Source organism: Artemia franciscana, chromosome 7 (assembly GCF_032884065.1).
Source record: "Artemia franciscana chromosome 7, ASM3288406v1, whole genome shotgun sequence".
NCBI lineage: Eukaryota > Metazoa > Arthropoda > Branchiopoda > Anostraca > Artemiidae > Artemia > Artemia franciscana.
In genome coordinates, this window is record NC_088869.1 from 43,761,436 (window position 1) to 43,783,808 (window position 22,373).

A 22,373-nucleotide genomic window follows, 5' to 3' on the forward strand; every position below is an offset into this window, starting at 1 on the left:
ATTAAAATCCAATCACACGCTCGTAAGTTAAAAATACCACATTTTTCTAATTTTTCCAAATTATCCACCCCCCTAAAGAGAGCATCCAGTTATATCAATCACGTATCTAGGACTTGTGCTTATTTTTCCCACCAAGTTTCATCCCGATTCCTCCACTCTAAGCGTTTTCCAAGATTTCGGGTTTCCCCCTCCAACTCCGCCCAATGTCACCGGATCCGGTCGGAACTTAAAATGCGAGCTCCGAGACACGATATCCTTCTAAATATCATATTTCATTAAGATCCGATTACCCGTTTGTAAGTCAAAAATGCATCATTTTTTCTATTTTTTGCGAATTACCCCCCCCCCCTTCCAGATGTTCAAATCGGGGAAATGACTATTTCTAGTTTAATCTGGTCTGGTCCCCGATACGCCTGACAAATTTCATCGTCCTAGCTTATCTGGAAGTGCCCAAACTAGGAAAACCGGGATAGACAGACAGAAAGACAGACCGACAGAAATTGCACTCGCTATATGTCACTTGGCAAATACTAAGCGCCATAAAAAGTATCAGATAACATACAATACATCCAAATGACACATTATATGCAATTGCAGTAATAAATGCAAGGGAAAGGGTATGGGAATATAGGATAAGGCATAGACCTAATATTATAGAATGAACTGTAGCAAATAACCCTGTAAGATTGTCTAAACAGATCATCAACTAAATAAAACCAGGCTTATGTACTTATTAGATAAGTCCGCGTGATCTTCCAAGGGACAAAATAAAACAACACTAACAAGGAAAATGTAACTTTGCCTACAACCGAGAAGGTATATCCACTGCAATTTATTTCTGAAGGAGGGGTTAAAATATAACAAAACAAGAGCTAAGAGCTCATATGGCACTTGTGACGAGGCCAGAAGAGCCAAGAACTCATATGGTATGAGCTCTAGCAAAATTCTAGGAAAAAATAGATTGATTTAAAAGCAAAATCAGAGGCTTAATGCCAGTCGGGATTTAAAATAAGAGCTCTGAGTCACAATGTCCTTCTAAATATCAAAATTCATTTAGATCTGATCACTCACTCGTAAGTTATAAATACGTCATTTTTTATAATTTTTCCTCTCCCTTCAGCCCGCCCCCCATATAGTCGAGTCGGGTAAAACGACTTTATCAAGTCAATTTTGCAGCTCCCTGACACGCCTACCAATTTTCATTGTCCTAGCACGTCCAGAAGCACCAAAACCGCACCAAAGCACTGAACCCCCCCCCCCCCAAAGAGAGCGAATCCAGTAGAGTTACGTCAATCACGTATGTACGACATCTGCTTATTCTACCCACCAAGCTTCATCTCGATTCCTCCACGCTAAGCGTTTTCCAATATTTCCAATTCCCCCCTCCAACTCCCCCAACGTCAACAGAACTGGTCGGGATTTGAAATAAGAGCTCTGAGACATGAATCCCTTCTAAATATCAAATCTCATTAAGATCCGGTCACCTGTTCTTAAGTTAAGAATAACTCAATTTTTCTAATTTTTCCAAATTAACATCCCCAGCTCCTCCAAAGAGAACGGATCCGTTCCAATTATGTAAATCACGTATCTAGAACTCGTGTTTATTCTTCCCATCAAGTTTCATCCCGAGCTCTCCACTCTAAGCGTTATCCAAGATTTCTGTTTACACGCCAACCCCCTATGTCTCTGAATCCGATTTGAGTCGAAAATGGAGCATCGGAGACATAAGATCCTTCTAATATCAAGTTTCATTAAGGTCCAATCACCTACTCGTAAGATAAAGATACCCCAATTTCCACGTTTTCCAAGAATTCCGGTTTCCCCTTCCAATTCCCCCAATGTCACAGGATCTGTTCGGAATTTAAAATAAAAGCTTTAAAGCACATGATCCTTCTAAATATCAAATTTCATTAAGATCTGATCACCCGTTCGTAAGCTACAAATACCTCATTTTTTCTAATTTTTCCGAATCATCCCCCCCCCCCAACTACACCAAAGACAGTGGATCCGGTCCGGTTATGTCTGTCACGTATCTTGGACTTGTTTTTATTCTTCCCGCCCAGTTTCATCCTGATCTCTCTGTTTTAAGTATTTTCCAAGATTTCCACCCCACCCCCCCAATGATGCTAGATCCGGTCGGGATTTGAAATAAGAGATTTGATTCACGAGGTCCTTCTAAATATGAAGTTTCATCAAGATCCGGTCACTCCTTCGTAAGTTAAAAATTCGTCATTTTTTCTAATTTTTCAGAATTAACCCTCACCCCAACTCCCTCAAATAGAGCGGATCCGTTCCGATTATGTCAATCACGTATCTAGGACTTCTGCTTGTTTTTCCCACCAAGTTTCATCCCGGTCCCTCCACTCTAAGCGTTTTCCAAGATTTTAGGCCCCCCCAATGTCACCAGATCTGGTCGGGATTTAAAATAAGAGCTCTGAGAGCACGATATCCTACTAAATATCAAATTTCATTGAGATCCTATCACCCGTTCGTAAGTTAAAACTATCTCATTTTTCCAATTTTTCATAATTGACCCTCCTCCCCCCAACTACCCCAAAGAAAGCGGATCCGTTCCGGTTATGTTAATCGCGTATCTAGGACTTGTGCTTATTTTTCCTAAGAAGTTTCATCCCGATCCCTCCACTCTAAGCGTTTCCCAAGATTTTAGGTTCCCCCCCTCAATGTCACCAGATCCGGTTGGGATTTAAAATAAGAGCTCTGAGACACGATATCCTTCTAAACATTAAATTTCATTCAGATCTGATCACCCGTTCGTAAGTTAAAAGTACCTCATTTTTTTCTAATTTTTCCGATTTAACCGTCCCCCCACTCCCCCCAAATGATCGAATCGGGAAAACAACAATTTCTAATTTAATATTGTCTGGTTCCTGATACGCTGCCAAATTTCATCGTCCTAGCTTAGATGGAAGTACCTTAAGTAGCAAAAGCGGGACAGACAAACAGATCGACAGACCGACAAAATTTGCGATCGCTTTATGTCACTTGGTAAATATCAAGTGCCATAAAAAACATGTTTGATACGTGTAAACACAGGCGATCCGCTTTTCCAATCTTTAGCCACCTTTACACAAAATAAAACGTTACAAAAGGATTTACATAAAACAAAAACAAAATTTCACGAAAACATGGATATATAAGACAAAATCGGAGAACATTAAGCGGTAGGAATTTAGGCAGCAACAACTAATTAAAAGGTTTTTTATAACACCAGTGGCTCTTGAATAGAAGCTGAAAAGATCAACGATAATATTCCAAAGCAGTCTAACTAGTTTCCCACTTGTTTCTAAACTCTGAGTCTTTATTTATCTTACTATTTCTTATTGTCTTCTAAAAAGCAACATCGTAACACTTGGTCATGTACTTACGGTAGTAGCATACATAGGATTGTACAAAATGAAGTTCTTACAGAACTGGAACGTCTTTCTGGTCAAAAATTGATCCAAACTCGATTATGCGTGGCAGCAGTTTCCGGTGGGAATCAATAAACTCTAACCTTAAACCACCATCAGCTTTGAGCCAACATTTCTTTGTGTATCGAAAGTCTAACTTTTCTCAACTACTTTTTTCTCAAGATTTACCTTGATCAAATAACTAATGAGATTATCAGAAAAACTAACCTCTTTTCCTGTAGGTATATGTTTAGCCAACTTGACTTTCGCAAAGTTTCCTTTGCCAATCGTTTTTAGCAGCCGATATTTTCCTATATGAGGCTCCTCTGATCTCCTTCCAGAGCTGCGAACACCAGTCTCAGAACCCTAAAATAATAAATATCACCATTAACTCGATCTTTCAAGTTTCTCAATCGTGATCCTGAGAATAAAAATTTTGAATCCATTAAAACTTACTGATTAATCACCCAGTCCTTGGGAATAGGCTTTTTTCCAAGCTCGGGAACAGGCCCCCTCTCCCCAAAAAAGTTGACACGTATGCACTTTTAACAGTAGCTTATTAATAATATCTGAAACACGCGTAAAGGTATTTATAAGGCAGTCTAGTTCAGAAAAAAACTGTTTGTCGAAAAAAACGAACTGCTTAAGAAACCATTGATAAATAATTTGAATAGCATTTTAGGTAGTTTTACTCTCAACTCTTTCATTATTATCTTTAACACCTCCTCCTCAATTTGACACATATGCACCTCAAACAGTGACCTACTTTTAATGTTTGAAACAAGTGTGGAATATATTTCAAAGTCATTCTTAATTGAGGAAAAAAAACTTTGTCAAAAAAAAAGAAACGGCTGAAGAAATCATTGACGAATATTTTGAATAACATTTTGGGTGGTTTTACTCTTATACTATTTGATGATCATATGTCGACCAACTCAAGTTTACTTTTCTTTAAAATACATTTCTGCCTGCTCAAAAGGACGGACACCAGCCTTAAACGATAAAAAATAAAATATACACTCACCGGTCTCAAGGGGGACTTAATTGGAGTAGATTTCGCCTGGAAAAGAAAATCATTTAGTAATGGCAATCATTTCAATTTATAAACATAAAACAGCTACGAAAATAGCAACATCTAATTCGTCCAAAAAAAAGCTAAAAAAAAAAACCGCATTACAAGACCTAATTAGATACATTACTCAGTGAGACCCTTAGCCATTCCTTAGATATTGCTATTGTAGTCTTTTGACAGTCCTCCTGCATATAATATGTTTTGATTGTGTTTGATATTCCCCTCAACATTTTCTTAAGGTTTTACCTCAATACCCTAAGCCTTTTGGAGACTCAAGATGAAACATGCCCCTTTTCTCAATAATAAACCTTATACATAAACAACGGACAACTTATATAATGTACAACACTAGCCCCAGGAGCAATGGGAGGTTTTGTCATCCCTGGAAGCAAAGTTATTTGAATTTTTGACTACTTTAAATAAGATGACTATTTGTAAAATTCTAATCAGATATCTATGGGGAGATTGCAGCTAAACAGGGAATGAGAGGCGGACTGGTTGCCCTCCGACCGTTTTTCAACACCCCCTTCAACATGCCCTAAAAATTAAACTTAACACCCCCAGCCGTACTGGAGCTATTGCAGACAGACCTTTTTGAAAAACTGGATTCAAATAGTATCTTTTGATTTAGTTAAAAATGCCCTTCAACATTCCATGAAATTTCACCATAATGTAGGTAACCTTACCAAACACACTCAGAATCAAGCATTTACCTTTTTCCAAACGATAAATCCTGTAATTAAAAAGGGTAAAATGTCTAATTTACAATCTTTGCCCTGATGGCTTCGGGAGTCATTGCACCCCCGAAGGCACAGCTACTAGACCTTTTCAATAAAATCATTTTTAAAATTCTGATCAGTGTTGAGAGGAGGGAGATCTAAAAAAGGCAGGGGGGTTTGAAGCCCCCCAATCACATTTCAACATCTCCTTCAATATACCCTGTAAGTTTCAAGTTAATACCCTCAGCGGTTCCTTAGATAGTTCTGATACGCCCTTTTGACATCCAACCTGCATATAGTATGTTTTGATTGTGTTTGTTATTCCTCTCCGAGGCTGTGGAGGGTTATGTCATCCTCATAGGCATAGTTATTTCACTTTTAGACTATATTGAACAAGATAGCTATTTCGAAATTTGATCGTAAGTTATTCGAGAGGGCGGCTAAAGAGGACATGGGAGGGGACTGGAAGCCCTTCGACCACTTCAAAACATCCCCCTAAACGTGTCCTGAAAGTTTTAATTTAATACCTACAGAGGTTCTTAAGATATTACATATACGTCTTTTGATAAAAAAATGGATGCAGATGGTGCTTTTTGATCTAGTATAAGATGACCCTCAACATTTTCCTAGGTTTCACCTTAATGCCCCAGGCCTTTTCGAATAACACAGAATAAAACTCTCTCCTATTCCTAATGATAAATCCTGCATATAAACAATGAATAAGTTGTTTGATCTACAATCCATGACCCAGGGCTGTGGGAGCATGCAATCCTTGGAGACATGGCAATTATACATTTTGGCTAGTTTGACGAAACGGCGATTACAAAACTTCGGCCATTGTTAAGGAGAGGGGGGCAAAAAGGAGAAGGAAAAAGGAAAAGGAGGGAGGCTGGTTGCCCTCCAATCTCTCTACAACATCCCCTCAATATACTTTGAAAGTTTCAACCTAATACTCTCAGCTGTTCCTTGGATATTGTTGATATTTCCATTCCACAACCACCAAGGACAAAGTATGTTTTGATTGTATTTGGCATCACTCTCAAGATTTCCTTGAACTTTCACCTTAATACTCTAAACTTCTTTTGGAATCCAGGATCAAACATACACCTTTTTTCATTAAAAAAAACAAAAACATATGTTTAAAAAAAAATGGACAAAAACTTACAGCCCTTGAACCGGGACCTGGAGGGGGGGAAGATGTGAACCTCAGAGGCATACTTATTTGACCTTCGGAGTATTTTGAACGAAATAGCTATTTCAAATTTTTGATCGGATACATTTGGGCATGGGGGTCCGATCACTTTTGACTCTTAAAAAGGGCACTGGAACTTTCAATTTCTAATCGAGGCAGCCCCTCCGAGGTTTATACGAGCAACCTTTCCATAAAAGCTTTAGATGTTAATAATGGGCAACTTGCATAAATTTACAACCAGGCATTGAATAAATTCCAAAGCTGCCAGTAGCAGAATTTAACAGAATTCCAAAAGTTGCCAATACTTAACAGCATAATTTAGTGTTTTGACAGCTTTTCTCTCAGCAAAAAGTATTTCTACATGTTAAAATGGTATTTTCAGAGAAAATCTGCCGACAAATTTGAAAACTGCCTAGTGGCATTGCTACTATGCTACCATACTTTTTGCACGGCGGCTTACAACCCTTTTCCCGGGGCTGTGGGGAGTAGTTTCAATTCTGGAGGCATAGTTTTTTGGCATGCGGACTATTTTGAATAAAATGGGTATAAAAAATTTTGATTGGATTTATTTTGGGGGGGAGCGGGTTGCCCTCGGTCACTTTTGACTCTTAAAAAGGGCACTGTAACTTTCAATTTGCAATCAAACGTGCCCCGTCGAAGTTCACACAACCACCCCTCCCATAAAAGCCGTATATGTTAACAATGAGTTGCCAGCTTTGCCTCTTACTGAGACTATCTGCCTTGACTTTTTCTCTAATTAACAATGACTCTGAAGTTGTACATCGCAGTCCACCAAGTTGATTTTAATTCATCTTTTTGACTATTGGTCTTTGGACTATTTTAACAAAATGGTCATCTCAAAATGTTGATGCATTTGAGAAAAAAATAGCTTGAGAGGTGCAGGTCGCCCTCCGATCACTTTTGATTCTTAAAAAGGGAAATAGAACTTCCGATTTACAATAAATGAGCCGCCTCCAAAGCTTATACGACAACCCCTTCCATACAAAGTACCTCAAAAAATAAAAATACATAAATAATGAAACATTGAAGCCTTATGTCTCTTTACTATAGACAACGCAGTGAAAGGGCAGCCAACCCCTTCTCCCGCTCTTTACCCCCAAATACATCTGATCGAAATTTTGAGATAGTCAATCTTTATTCAAAATAGTGTAAAGGTCAAATAATTATGATTCTGGTTTTGACAGCCCCCCTTCCCCAAGCCCACGGGGAAAGGGCTGTAAGTTATGGAAACTGTCCATTTTTAAAACTGCTGCCCACAATCTTTCTTCATTCCAGTCTATTCAAGCTTCTTTCTTCCCCCCCCCCGTTAACGTTGGAATACCCTTACATCCCTACTCATGAACTTTTCCCAATCCATTTGGGAAAACCAGAATAAACTGCTGATGTCCTAGCCCCAGATGGAAGGCCAAAAAGCACAATCGTTGGAAATTAATCATCCTCCATCTGTAAAATATAGCCAATCCACTTTAACCTTTCTTTCATTATAGTCCTAGAAAGTGGGATCAGACCATACTTTTCGTAAATCTTACCATCTGGTATACGTTCAGTCAAACGAGTACCTAGACTTCCCCTTAACCCAATTCACCCTAAGTCGAGCGGGTGGCACACTAGACTTACAATCCATTGTCCTTTGGGACCTGGAACAGAAGGGTTGCCAACTTGCACACGGACGGGAATCGCACTCTTTTTGCCAATTTTTAGTTGAAATCCCTTTTTTGCACTTTTTTACAAAATAATGAGAGAAAAAGTGCTAGTCAAATAAAAACTTAAAATTAAATTATTTGAGTGCAAAAGATACAAATTCTAGCCGGTATGATCTCTGTTATCTCTGCCTCTGCTTTCTCCCGATCACCCAGTCTTCTTTCCAGCATTTCTGAAAACTACTGAAGAAGAAGTAGATCAAACAGAAGTCAAATTAACAAGCGTAGGAAACTAGAAATCCAAATTTAATAAACGAAGTCAAAAGCTGTTTGGCACAAGCATTATTTTGGAAATGGAAGTAAGAATGCTGTAAAATGATGGAGAAATAGCGACCAAACAAACCTTTGCAAAGTCTACTCTCAAACTGATAAAATTCTGCAAAGACTTTAGGCCTACGCACCATTTAAAGTGAGAATGGCACACCTCGGCTTGTGATAGCCATTTTTTTTTCTTCAGAAATAAAAATCTTACCAGCCAGGGACCCATACTATCAAAATGGCGGAAAAGGGTACACTATGAAAAAAAGGGTGAAATTATAGCTTAGGGACTTCTTGTTATCCTGAAAATTAGTTGTTATATGAATGGCACTTTCAAAAATGAATCCAGGGCCGAAGACATAACCTGGGAAGTTATTGATGAGTCACTATGTCTATCCTCTATATATTTATTGGGATTAAAGGATTGCATGCATGGCAGGTTCTGCAGAGGGTGAAAGTTAAGCAAATTTTCTATAAAGGTCTGAACCTGTATTAATTCTGAAAAAAAAAGTGTTTTATCTCATTTTTGAGTTTCAATCTCCTTTTCATTGGCTTTACTTTTTGAAAATACAATCCCTGCTATTTCAGTAGAATTTTAAGCCATATCAAGGGTTTTTCCTAAACAAAAGTGATCAGAACAGTGAGGAGCTGCGCGCGCGGCAGCAGCCGCCAGCCGCGCGCGAGCAAATTTTTTGACTTGCACTGTTTTTGTGCAAAAATCACTCTTTTTGGGCTTTGATTTGCACTCTTTTGAGTCGTCGGCAGTTAGCAACCCCGGTTTGAATCACGATGTCACTAACCTCAACTTTTGTCTTGGGTGGGGGTAAGTGGTGCGACTGCTCGCTCAACCACCTGGGGTGTGACGTCAATGGAATTTGTTGTCTGACCTGCCACAAATTACAAGTTAAATACTTCACAACATCTAACACGTCTTGATATACCTTTCAAAGCGCACATGTGTCAGATCCATACTTGGCGACTGTCATTACCTTGGCTTCCTATATTCTGATCTTAGTTAAAGACTTGATCTTCACATCTCCCTAACTAAAAACACACACATACACCCACACCCTTGGCTATCCTACTATTTACGTCTTTACTTTGTTAACCATCTTCACTAATAATAATACTCAGACATGTGAAGCTTTTTACTTGATCCGTTTCTTAGAAAGCTAAATGATGCTATAGATAAAATCAAAAATGAAAAATATGCCAACGTATCAATTGAAACAAAAAGAAAATTCTGTTAAAAAACAAAAAGGAAAATTTGGTTGCAAAAGTATGTCATTACTAAACCAGCCACTATGTTGCAGTGATGATACCTGGTGGAGAACTTCCAATGGCCCATTGGTTATATTTTTGGCAAATAATATTTTTAAATTTTACTCTTGCCAGGTTTGGGGGAGCAAACTTTTTTTGTTTCCTTAATCTTTACAATTCATGGGGACGCATTTTTTCTTTCCTTCTTTCTCGTATAGGGATCTTCGGTTACACGAAGCAAAATAAAACTTCATTGAGTTAAGCTGCCAAGTCTTTTTTAGGTTGGGATGGCATTAATAATAGAACGCTCAGTCGCCTATTTTCTGACTAAAAAGTGCAGGGTATCAGTCAAAAAAGTATACCGACTGTTTACCAACCCTGTAGAACCGACTGATTGAGATAGCAGTGACTCAGATAAATTTTACTTCCCAGGTAGAAACATTGGTATTTTTATTAGAAGATTTTATTGCCCACGTCTGTAAAAGTAGGGATAAATGGTATCATATCCTAGGTAAATTTGGTTTAGGAAAGAAAACAGTAATGCTTACAGACCCTTGTAATTTTGTAGGTATAACTATCTAGTAATAACCAATACAGTACTTGGTCATAAAATGGCCCATAAGTTAATAAGGAATTCATATGATGGTAAGAAAGTTAACCTTATTGGTTTTGCTATTGTAAACCAAAGACTAAAAGGATCGATACAAGATACTAGGGTATATAAGAGTGCTGTTACTGATGTTGAAAATAAAGATCACCATCTTATAGTGTCAAGGGTTAATTTAAAGCTGAAATTTTGAAGGTCAACTACCTTCCGGGAAGTTATGACGTTGGTAGACTCCAGAACGAGAATTTAAGAAAAAATTCCAGGAACAGTTGAATACTAAACTGGAGAGTTTAAAATTTAAGAATACAGGAGAAGGATAGAATAATTTCAGGAAAATAGTTTATGAAATCGCTGATGGTGTCTTAGGGAAGAAAGTTAGAAGCACAGCAAGGAATATTAGTCAAAATGCTTTATGTTTAATAAAGTGGCGGAGGAGCCTGTATAAGAATTATTTAGGAATGTGAATTAAGGAGGTGTGAAATAAAGGCCAAGGATAAAATTGCCGAACATCTGACAGATGCAGCAAGATAGAACAACAGAAAAATATTTTACTGGTATGTTAATAAATTAAGAGGGGATAATCAATCTGGATTTGTCCCAGTTAAAGATAGGACCGCGGCCACAATTAGTGAGAAGAAAAGAGTTCAAGAGAGAAGGGCAGGACATTTTTAGAATGTGCTAAATCACGACGGTTACAGGAAAAGATAAAGAAAAGATGAAAAAGTTCATGACACTTTGGATGTGAAGAAAGATTTTTTTATGACGAGAAATTAATGACAGTACTAAAAGGATTAAAAAACAACAGGGCCCCAGGTGTTGATAGTGTAGTAAATGGATTTTATATATATGATGGTTGTGAGGCTAGAGATAAGTTGCTTAAGATTATGGATATGATTTTTGGAAAAGGAGAAATACTAGTGATTTTAGGAAAACTAACTAAACGCCTCCACAAAAAACAAGAGCTAAGAGCTCATATGGCACTTGTGACGAGGTCGGAAGAGCCGAGAGCTCATATGGTACGAGGTCGGAAGAGCCAAGAGCTCATTTGGACGAGGTCGGAAGAGCCGAGAGCTCATATGGTACGAGGTCGGAAGAGCCAAGAGCCAAGAGCTCATTTGGCACTTGTGAGAAGGTCAGAACCTAAAGTTAAACTTTATAGCACAAGATCCTTCTAAATATCAAATTTCATTAAGATCTGGTCACCCTTTCGTAAGTTACAAATACCTCAATTTTCAAAATTACCTCCCCCCTCCCAATTCCACCAAAGAGAGCAGATCCGGTCCAGTTATGTCAGTCACGTATCTTAGACAGGTTTCTATTCTTCCCATCCAGTTTCATCCTGATCTCACCGCTTTAAGTATTTTCTAAGATTTCCGGTCCCCCCAACTGCCCCCCCCCCCCAATTACGTTTGATCCGGTTGAAATTTAAAATAAGATATCAGAGTTACGAGGTCCTTCTAAATATGAAGTTTCATGAAGATCCGATCACTCCTTCGTAAGTTAAAAATACGTTATTTTTCTTATTTTTCAGAATTACCCCCCCCCGCCGCAATTGAGCGGATCCGTTCCAATTATGTAAATTACGTATGCAAGACTTTTGCTTATTTTTCCAACCAAGTTTCATCCCAATCCCTCCAATCTAAGCGTTTCCCATCATTTTAGGTCTCCCCACCCCAAACTTCCCCCAATGTCACCAGATCCGGTCAAGATTTAAAATAAGAGCTTTGAGCCACGATATCCTTCTAAAAATCAAATTTCATGGAGATCCAATCACCCGTTCGTAAGTTAAAAATACCTCATTTTTTCTAATTTTTCAGAATTAACCCCCCCCCCCAACTACCCAAAAGAGAGCGGATCCGTTCCGTTTATGTCAATCATCTATCTAGGACTTGTGTTTATTTTTCCCACCATGTTTCATCCCGATCCCTCCACTCTAAGTGTTTTCCAAGTTTTAGGTTCCCCCTCCCAACTCCCCGCCCCCATCACAAGATCTGGTCGGGATTTAAAATAAGAGCTCTAAGACACGATATCCTTCTAAACATCAAATTTCATTGAGATCCGATCACCCGTTCGCAAGTTGAAAATACCTCATTTTTCTAATTTTTAAGACTTACTCCCCCCCCCAACTACCCCAAAGAGAACAAATAAGTTCCGATTATGTCAATCATGTATCTAGGACTTGCGCTTATTTTTCCCATCAAGTTTCATCCCGATCCCTCTACTCTAAGTGTTTTCCAAGATTTTAGGTTTCCCCCCTCCAACTCCCCCCAATGTCATCAGACCCAGTCGGGATTTAAAATAAGAGCTCTGAGACACAATATCATTCCAAACATCAAATTTCATTAAGATCCAATCACCCGCTCATAAGTTAAAAATACTTCATTTTTTCTATTTTTCCGAATTAACCGGCCCCTACTCCCCCCCCCCAGATGGTCAAATCGGGAAAACGACTATTTCTAATTTAATCTGGTCCGGTCCCTGATACGCTTGCCAAATTTCATCGTCCTAGCTTACCTGGAAGTGCCTAAAGTAGCAAAACCGGGACTTTAGGTTTTCCCCCTCCGACTCCCCCCAATGTCATCAGATCCGGTCGGGATTTAAAATAAGAGCTCTAAGACACAATATGATTCCAAACATCAAATTTCATTAAGATCCAAATACCCGCTGATAAGTTAAAAATACTTCATTTTTTCTATTTTTTGCGAATTAACCGGGCCCCCACTCCCCCCCAGATGGTCAAATCGGGAAAACGACTATTTCTAATTTAATCTGGTCCGGTCCCTGATACGCTTGCCAAATTTCATCGTCCTAGCTTACCTGGAAGTGCCTAAAGTAGCAAAACCGGGACAGACCGACAGACAGACAGACCGACAGACAGACCGACAGAATTGGCGACTGCTATATGTCACTTGGTTAATACCAAGTGCCATAACGAGATAAGAGTGAGTACTGTAATTATAGAGGCGTTAGTCATTAATCATTATGATGATAATTTTTAGGCTTAGACATGCTGTAGATACAGTCTTAAGAGAAGAACAGTGTGGATGTAGGAAGGGCAGAGGATGTGTGGACCAAATTTTCACTCTTAAATGAGAAATGCCTGACTCATCAAACGCTTTTAGCCCGCAGTTTTATAGTTTAGAAGCAAGCATTTGATTCAGCTATTAGAAGACCTTTAGCGATGGTCCTATCCTTGTACAGTATTAAAGTGATCAGTTATATGTGTGAAAACAACATTACTGCAGCTAAGATAGGAAATGAGAATTAGATAAGGAGTTAAGCAGGGTTTCGTTCTTACCATATTTATATGGATCATTTTGATGGGCTTTGTCCTAAGGAGCACAGCAAGGAATGGAAGAACAAGGAATTAAATGGAGAAGTAAAACATCCTAGACTCAGATCATGGCCATAAATTGAGGATCCTAGATGAAATTGTTAGCAAAATGAATGAACTTTTAGAGGTTTTTCTAGTTCAAGGTGCAAGAATAGGTTTCAAAATTAATGTCAAGAAGACTAAGAATAAGTGAAGGTGAATACGTAATGTTGGATAACGAAAAGATCGATCAAGTGGACATCTGCAGTTACTTCGGTAGTATTAAAGACGGTGGGTGCAGGGGAGATCTTAAAAGTAGAACAGCCAAGGTCCAGTGTTTATTTCACAGCTGAAAACAGTTTGGAAGATACTCTGTGAACCAAGATTAGAAGCTACAGTGATGACAGTGCTCAAGTATGGTTCCGAAGCGCGTGCGCTCCGTAAAATGGAAGAGGAGTGGCTACATGTTTTCCAGAGAAATTGCCTACGGATTGCATTGGGTAACCAACTGACTGACCCTATCTCAAACAGTAAGCTTTACAAAAATGTGATTCAATTCCTCTTCATAGGTCTATAATGAGAGAAAGGATGAGATGGTTAGGACAGGTTCTACAAATGAAGGATGACATATTGACAATGATTATCCTTGTTGGCCAGCCGTCTAGGGCCAAACGAAAAGCGAATCATCCCCAAATAGGGTGGGAAGATGTCACATGGAAAATTCAAGGGAAATTGAAACTTCTTGGGGGTGTAAAGAAGGAGGCTTTGAATATATTGGGATGGAGGGGGAGCGTGCGAAGCTGTGCTGACTTCAGGTGGCTTGGAGCTGAAGTGAGTTGCTAGTAGCAGTAATGGTATTAAATAAGAGGATGGTAGCCTATGAGGAAGTAAAGGTTTGTTTTGCAACAACTGCTTTTGAATAACTAATTTAAATTTCTGCATATAGAAAGAACACGTAGCAAAATTATCCCAACCAGGAACATTTTAATCTTGAATTAATTTCAAAAACTGAAGAATATAACGGTTATTTCCCAAATCTTATGGATAGATATAGCAATACATATATAAAAATCCTAACCCTGCTCCCGTTTTTTAAATAACTTATGATGTTTTCCCGAATACCCCTGCCCTTACACAAACAATATTCACTATCTTATTTGATAAGAATTGAACACGTTTCTTTCTAAACTATAAAATTAGCAAACTAGTTCCTAAGAAGTTCAGTGAACGGACACAATACAAAGTTTTTAATGGTTAGTAAAAATCTTCTGCTTTCTTGCCAGATCTATATATATAATAGTACATATTAATCCCCTGGTTCAATTTGAGCCCTGCTATGGCATTTGTTGTGTTGCTTGTTTCTTTCAGTTTTTGGTCAACCAAGTAGGCAACTAAGAACAATTTTTTTTCAGTCTTCAACTTACTGTCTTACAAACAAGTACCTATAAAGGTAATTTAGGGTTAAAAGGATTTCCAGCCCGTGTAAACAAGGTCAACTAAGATCTAAAAAATGTAAATGCGGCAATATGTATCCTGAATCAAAAAGCTCTACTTTTATAAAGGCACATTACAAAATAAACAGAAAACCATCTTACTAAATAGTCGAACTATCATAGGCAGCGCAATAGCGCTGCCTAAGTAAAGAGCGTTGTTGGCACAATGTATTATTAACTTTTTGGGGGGTAGGGGGGTCACACAAGGGGACTTCGTACCAAAACCGTCGTAGAAACTTCGAAAAGGACTCATTCAATTGGAAATTGAAAGAACTAGTGCCCATTTTAAAAGTCGAAAGTGATTGGAGGGCAAAAATTTTTTAGTTTAAGGGCAAAAGTGATTGGAGGGCAAAAAATCATAATTTTGAGATAGCTATTTTATTCAACTTTTTGAAAAGTCCGGAAATTATGTCTTTGAGGATGGCGAACCCCCGCAGCCCTCAGGGCAAGGGTTGTCAGTTATCCCCTTGGGGCATATAAGGTTTAAATGGAAAAGGTGATGTTCTATTTCCCTTTTTAGGAGTCAAAGTGATCCGGACAGCCCCCCACGTTTTATTTTCCACAAATGCATCCGATAAAAATTTTGAGATAGCCATTTGTTCGAAAATAGTCAAAAGATCATTAATAAGGTCTTTGGGATGGACGGAATCCCCCGGAGCCTAAGGGTAAGGGTGGTAAGTTATGCCCCAGGGGCATATAAAGTTTTTATGGAAGGGGTGGTCGTGTGAACTTTGAGTTCACACGAGGCTCATTTGATTTGAAATATAGTTCTAGTTCCCTTTTAAAAGTCGAACATGATGGAGATCAGCCAGCCCCCCTCCTCCCTGACATCCTCTTTTCCCAAAACACATTCAACTGAAATTGTGAGATAGACATGTTGTTACCTATAGTCCAAAAATCATATAACAATGTCTTTAGAGTGGACACAATCCCCCATAGCCCACGAGCAATGGTTGTAAGTTATACCTAGGGCACATAAGGTCTTTATGGAACTGGTAGTTGTATAAACTTTCGGACATCTCCAACATCGGATGGAGCTCATTTGATTGGAAGTCGAAAGTTTTAGTGCCCCTTTTAAGAGTCAAAAGTGAATAGAGGGATGTCAGCCCCCCCAAAAGCCAATCATTGCTCAAAACGTATCTGATATAAATTTTAAGAAAGCGATTTTGTTCAGCATTGTTGAAGGGTTCAGTATTAAGGATGTCAACCTACCCAGAGTCCCTTGGACAAGGGATGTTATGCAATTCGTTCATTGTTTACACAGAGTATATGTTATTGAGTAAAGTATGCATGTTCGAACTTGTACTTTCCAAGAAGACGAAGGGTATTCTGTTGAGCCTTTCAGAGAGTGTTGAACTGAGTATATTAATTTAGAAAATTCGGGAAATGATAATGGAGATGATCAAAAAGGCAATATTTGCATGTTATCAATACTGCTACAACTACCACCACTACTACTACCACCACTACTACTACCACACTACTCTATTTACAGTATTAAGAGGAAATTTGAACTAAATCAAAAGATGCTATGTGCATGCACAATGTCAAAATAGCATATCTCACGAATTGATTTGGGTATTCGGTTGAAACTTTCAGAGAATACTTAAAGGGGAAGATCATCTCACCAAAAGGCAATACATGCACAGTACTGCTAAAACTAATGTTACTGCTACATTTACTACTACCATTACTACTTCTATTACAACTACTTGTAGGGCTAAGAGCATTGAGATAGAAATTTCAAGAAGTATATGAACATACAGGTTATCAAAAGGACATATCATCATTGTCATAGCAATGGCTAATTGTATGAAGTTGAAACTTCCAGAACTTGATGAGAGAGGTGTTCAACTGACCAAAAGGCAATCGGTTAATAATACTGCTGCTAGTAGTACTACCGCTATTTAATACTATTACTAGTAACATCAATACTACTACTGTGGCTACTATTACAACTATGTCTAAGGGCATGAAGGTGAAAGTTCCAAGAAATATTGAGGGGGGATGAACCGAATCAGAACACGCCCTCTGTATGCAGGTTTTCAGTAGGGTGTAACAACAATATCTTAGGAGCACTTTGGTGTGTGAAGTTTAAACTAACAGGGCTTGTTAAGAGGGGCAAAAAAAAACTACGTTTGACAAGTTTTCACTTTTCTTACTTCCACATACGAAAGTATTATCAAAACTTCAAAGAATAAATATCCGTACATCCTAATTAAACTGACAATCAACGGTCATTTATTTATTTTTTTTTCAGTAAAGCGCAAATTGTGTTCTGGTCTTGAGAAGGCGTGGAGGTTATCAGCCCTATTCAGGTTATTTTTTGCTTGTTTTGAGTTTGACTCGGCTATCTATTGTAATTTCTGCTCGTTTTGAGGTCGACTCGGCTATTTATTGTAATTTCTGTTTGTTTTGAGTTTCATTTATTTATTGATAGTGATGTGTGGTAGTTTTTCACTTGGAAGATTATTTGACATTATTTTTTCTCATTATTGGCTTAATGGAGCTCTACTTTTCTTTGAAAAATTTGTTTTGTGAAAAAAGTTTTTTAAATTAATCATAAGGAAAAAAAACAGAAGGGAAAAGCCTACCTTTGCAGCTGAAACATGATCAGCCTGCAGAGACTCTGGGACGGTTTGCAAAGTAATCCTCATTGCATTAGCCATACCATAACAATAGAACTAAATTTTAATATGTGTCACCATCAAATATTTTCCACCAGAAATCTTAAGAATAACTTCACAATAATAAAATACTAAAAGAAGGTTTAATCACAGTAATCCATTCCAAGGTAACACAAAGATGCAGAATCCTGGAAAAAAATATACGATTGAAAATGCAGCTGCACACACATTGAAACTCGTAGAAGATCTAAACTGAAAACTATATGACTTGATGATCAATTTGAACCACAACTTTTACTATCAACTTCTTACACAAATTATGTAAAAAATAGCACCAAATTCAAGCACTGCTAGAGGAATTTTCCCTCTACGGTAAAATAAATTCACGAATAACTACTAAACGAAGTGCGGATTTCATCCAGTTGCTTGTTTACTTGATTATAGACTGTTACAGATGTGTTCAATAAATGAAAAATTTTAATTTTTTTGGGGGCTGTGAAAAGAGTATCAATAAAGTTTGGATTCCTACTTGTTAGATTTTTTTATAAAATAAAGTGAATAAAACTAGAAACTGTTTGTTTTTAATTACTATTGGTTTTGCATGCGTACTTTTACTCAAAAGAAACAGCTGATTGAAAATGATATACCGAAGGTTTGTGCTGTGCATTCATTTGTATTCCCTAACTAAAATGATTCAAGTCCAATAGCAGTATTGTCATCTTTTTTACTCCAGTATGCAAAACTAACCTACCAAAATAAAGTCCTGTACACAAGACTAATTTGTGCTTCCAAATCTGGAAACAGAATAAATCTGTTCCGCAAAATTTTCCAGTCCCATACAATAAGCATCCAGCCCCTTCCCTTAAAAATATTAACAAAACTTCGACAAAATAGGGTTCTCTTGAAATAGGTTGCGCACCCTCCTCACTCCTCTCCCAAAAATAATCATGGGAATCATCCCCTTGAAGTTTATTGCATGCGATTTTATGAGATTTTAAGTCATAACTGTAAACAGGGGACGGGGTTGGTAGGCAAGAACACCCGTCCCCATAATCGGTCGGATGGACTTTTCAAGGAAGAATTGGAAACAGTGGGCTAAAAAATGCCATTGTTCCTATTTCAACCCCCCCCCCTTATTGAAAGGTTGGACCTGATTGCACTTATTCTTTATACAACGTCAAATGTTTTGGCCTAGTAATATGATTCTCCACTATTCAGTGTCACAAACAGATTACTATTGAATATTCAACTTGAAATTCATTAGCATGTTAATTTATGAACCAAGTCATAAGCAAGGCAACACTAAGTCAATTATACTGATACAATGTTCCATAGTTATTTAAGTTAAGTTGCTTTAAGACAATAAATTTGTTCTTAGATTCCTATCTTTAAGATTTAATATTTAATGATTGAGCTTATTATCAATATATGTTAATTGTAAGACTGGATCAACTGCTATGTTTTGCAACTAAAAAGGTTGTACTAGTCGTGGCAATAAACCCTGTAAATACTTTTGAAGTTAGATACCATCAATAATAGCAAAAAAATACCATCAGGAATTTGCTTTGTTCTTGCTGTTAATCATACATTCTAATTTCCCCTAGTGTCTTTAACCGGGCATATTTCAAATTTTGGGAATTAAAGGTCTACTATATGTAACACCTGCTTCCAGGAATTTTTCCGTGTAAAAGAGACTGATAAAAAACAAATACATTTTAAGTCCTAACTATTCAACTCATGCACACCATTGCGTTTTTGAAAATGTAATTTTCAAGTAAAAAATTTTTCAAAAATATACTGGAAGGCATGTATGATTGCGCCCTATTTAAAACATCCACTATAAAATACTAAATATCCATGAATAAGCAAATGGAGTATGGCAGACTTCATCCAAAGAGGCCTAAAAGGATAGATCAAACATTTGGGAAGCAAATAAAATAAACCTTCTACCATTTGATTCTGAATCCTTTGCATCAATGTAGATAGCAAACGATTATGAAGATTTACTTAATCTTAAAACCAACTTAATTGTAAGAGCAGAGAGTAAAGTTTTTACTTCTTTTAGTTTTTTGAGCTGCAAATGTAACATTTCAATAGCTTTTTACAAGAGGGTGGAATCTTCTCTGAAAATATTAGTCATATTAGGTCATAGGATTCAATTATCTTGGGTGAAAAGCATTTTACAAAATTGCCCATTACAGACATTCAATGACAAAAAAAACAACTTGGTAAGGAATGATTGAGAACAATGGCCAGGAAAATAACATATTGTTGGCTGAAAATTGATGGGGCAAAGAGCTTTTCCGGATTTAGGAAAGACAAGGCAAGTTTGCGCTGAACTTTAAAGGTGATAATCTGTGTCATAAACATGTACTTTTAATAATGACACATAAAACTTACGTACTTGTCTATATAGTGACCTAAACTTTTGTTAGCAATCAAATATTCACAAGGAACTCTGTTTTCCAGATCCAGTTCTGTTGAGTTTATCAATATGGTGGACGGCATTTACACCCCGAAAAATCCCCCTCCCCCCCCCCCGTGGAAAATAAGGCTTTCCAAATTTGAGAATTTTATTTGAGTTTTTTTTCAAAAAGGGAAGGAATTTTGGTAATTGTGTATTATACGCCACTCACTAAAGTTTACGCTTCGTAAAACTCGAGAACAAACCCATTTCTTCATTAGTTTCTTTCAGCTTAGAGTGAAACAACATAAAGACAAGTGACAGGATAAATGGAAAATATATAATTCGGGCAGAAATCAGAAAACAATTCTTACGTCATAATATGCAGAATAATTGTACCTAACACATTTTGCATGCAGACCCACTATACTTTACCCCCTCCCATCTCCTTATTGTGCAAAAATATACCCAAAATTTGTTTCAAAAGTAACAAAGAAACCGATTTGTCTTCCAAGTTTTACACATCGTAAACTTGAGTGAGTCGCGTATAATACACAAACACCGGAATTTTTCATGGAGAGAGAACCGGATTTTCCGGTATGAAAGGGTTTGCCTCCTCCTCGACACCTCGCTCTTTACGCTAAGTTTTATTTTTTAGAATTTTAAAACAAAAGCTTATTATTGTAATTAAACGGTCATTGTGTTTCAGGAATAGTTCTTAAAGAATTAGGACAAAAAGTCAAAGCTGTACCGTAAAGAACAAGGTTTTGAAAGGGACAACTCCTTTCGTACACGTAATAATTTCTGTTCGTTTTAAGTTTTGATGTTGCTCCTTACTTTCAGTAAAGACTTTTCACGAATCTTCCGCAAGGGATATTTTCCGCGGGGGGGGGGGATAAATGTCTAGAACCTACCAATGTACCCAACATTTTTTTAAGAACAGATAGAAAACCACTTGTAGCTTTTATCCTTTAAATTAGGTTTATAGTATATTAGGTTGTCAGTTTAAGTGTAGTGTACTTTTGAAAGAAACTAAAACTCATTTTTCTATAAGCCAACTATGATGTTACATGCATGCAACATATTTTTGCAAATATGGTGATATTTAGATAAAATTCTAGGACTGCAGATTTTCAAGAGGTCATATTGGAAAATAAGTGATATTTGGGAAAAGAAACTTTCAGTAATTAATCTAGAGCCTACATTTGGACTAATGTGGGTGCGAAGCTCTTATCTCTAATGCTCAACTCAACTTAAAGCATTAAAAATTATGAGAAAGCACTTCCAAAGAAATAGTTGTGTTAAGAGACATCTAGTTATAAGTTTACCTTAGCATAAATTTAAAGTTTAGTTTCGTTTGCTTCTTTAGCAGGATAGCTTCCAGATACTCAGCTAGATTATATGCCCAATTTTAATTTTAATCAAAATTAGAACCTATGCCTATTTTCCTAGAATCTGTCAAATCTTAGAAGTAGAGAAAGATTCGAAGTAATAGAGAAAATACCTTCCCAGAACTTCAGCTGAAAGTAGAATTGCTCTGAAACGTTTTTTCACCTGCCAAAAAGCTGTTCCATTTAATAAGAATATATTTTTCTAGGTAGGGGGGGGGGAGGGGGCATTGGTATTCGAAACAACCTTTCTAAATTCGAATTGGAGCTCTAGTCCTTCAATATTTCTTATATCTAGCTCAGCAACAACTCTAGGTTTCAAAAAGCCACTGCACAAGAATGTAACTGGCATATAAGCAGCTTAATGTTCAAATTATGGTGAGATTGTGAATACTCCATTTGGATAAAACTAGAAAAAGGGAGGTTACGATTCTCATGCCCTGTGTAAAAAAAATTGCACTTCAAACCTCACAAGCTTCTTTCTGTTGTTTTGTTTTATTAAAGCCAATCATTGTTTATTATTTCTGGGAACAAATAAACCTGTCTTTTTTTAGCCATACCTACATGTAACAAATCACCTTATGGCCCAGAAGGTATCTGGAATTTTCTACTGATATTGTCTCTTTCTTAGAATAAATCACAAAGGTCTATAACTTTTTTCGAGAATAAGCGACTGTGTTAGCAGGATTGACTGAACCTCTTGATGAAATTCTTTGACTGGCCCTGGCAGGGGGTGAAACTGGAATTATGCGGGTAGTAATTACCCTGCGTGCACTTACATGTATAAGAAGGACTATGTAGATTGAGGTGGCACTGCTATTATTCCTATGGGACCAACTGACGTCCAACCACTATTTTCGTAGCACACTGCAGAATTGCTTCAAGAGTAGCAAAAAGGATAAACTTCCC

General features: G+C 37.5%; 1 protein-coding gene across 7 annotated transcripts in view; it reads right to left on the reverse strand.

Moving 5' to 3' along the window:
* The window catches only part of LOC136029343 (MAP/microtubule affinity-regulating kinase 3-like), a 166,942-nt gene that overhangs the window by 132,434 nt on the left and 12,135 nt on the right, over positions 1-22,373 (reverse strand). For 6 of the 7 annotated variants that reach the window (XM_065707636.1, XM_065707638.1, XM_065707639.1 and 3 more), the window contains exons 2-4: positions 17,640-17,860; positions 4,435-4,470; positions 3,639-3,776 (exon numbers count right to left, since the gene is read on the reverse strand). In XM_065707636.1, coding sequence (XP_065563708.1) covers positions 3,639-3,776; positions 4,435-4,470; positions 17,640-17,714 — 249 coding nt within the window. In that variant the 5' untranslated portion in view covers positions 17,715-17,860. The remainder of the gene's footprint in view (positions 1-3,638; positions 3,777-4,434; positions 4,471-17,639; positions 17,861-22,373) is intronic. The other variant, XM_065707637.1, reaches the window with a different exon arrangement.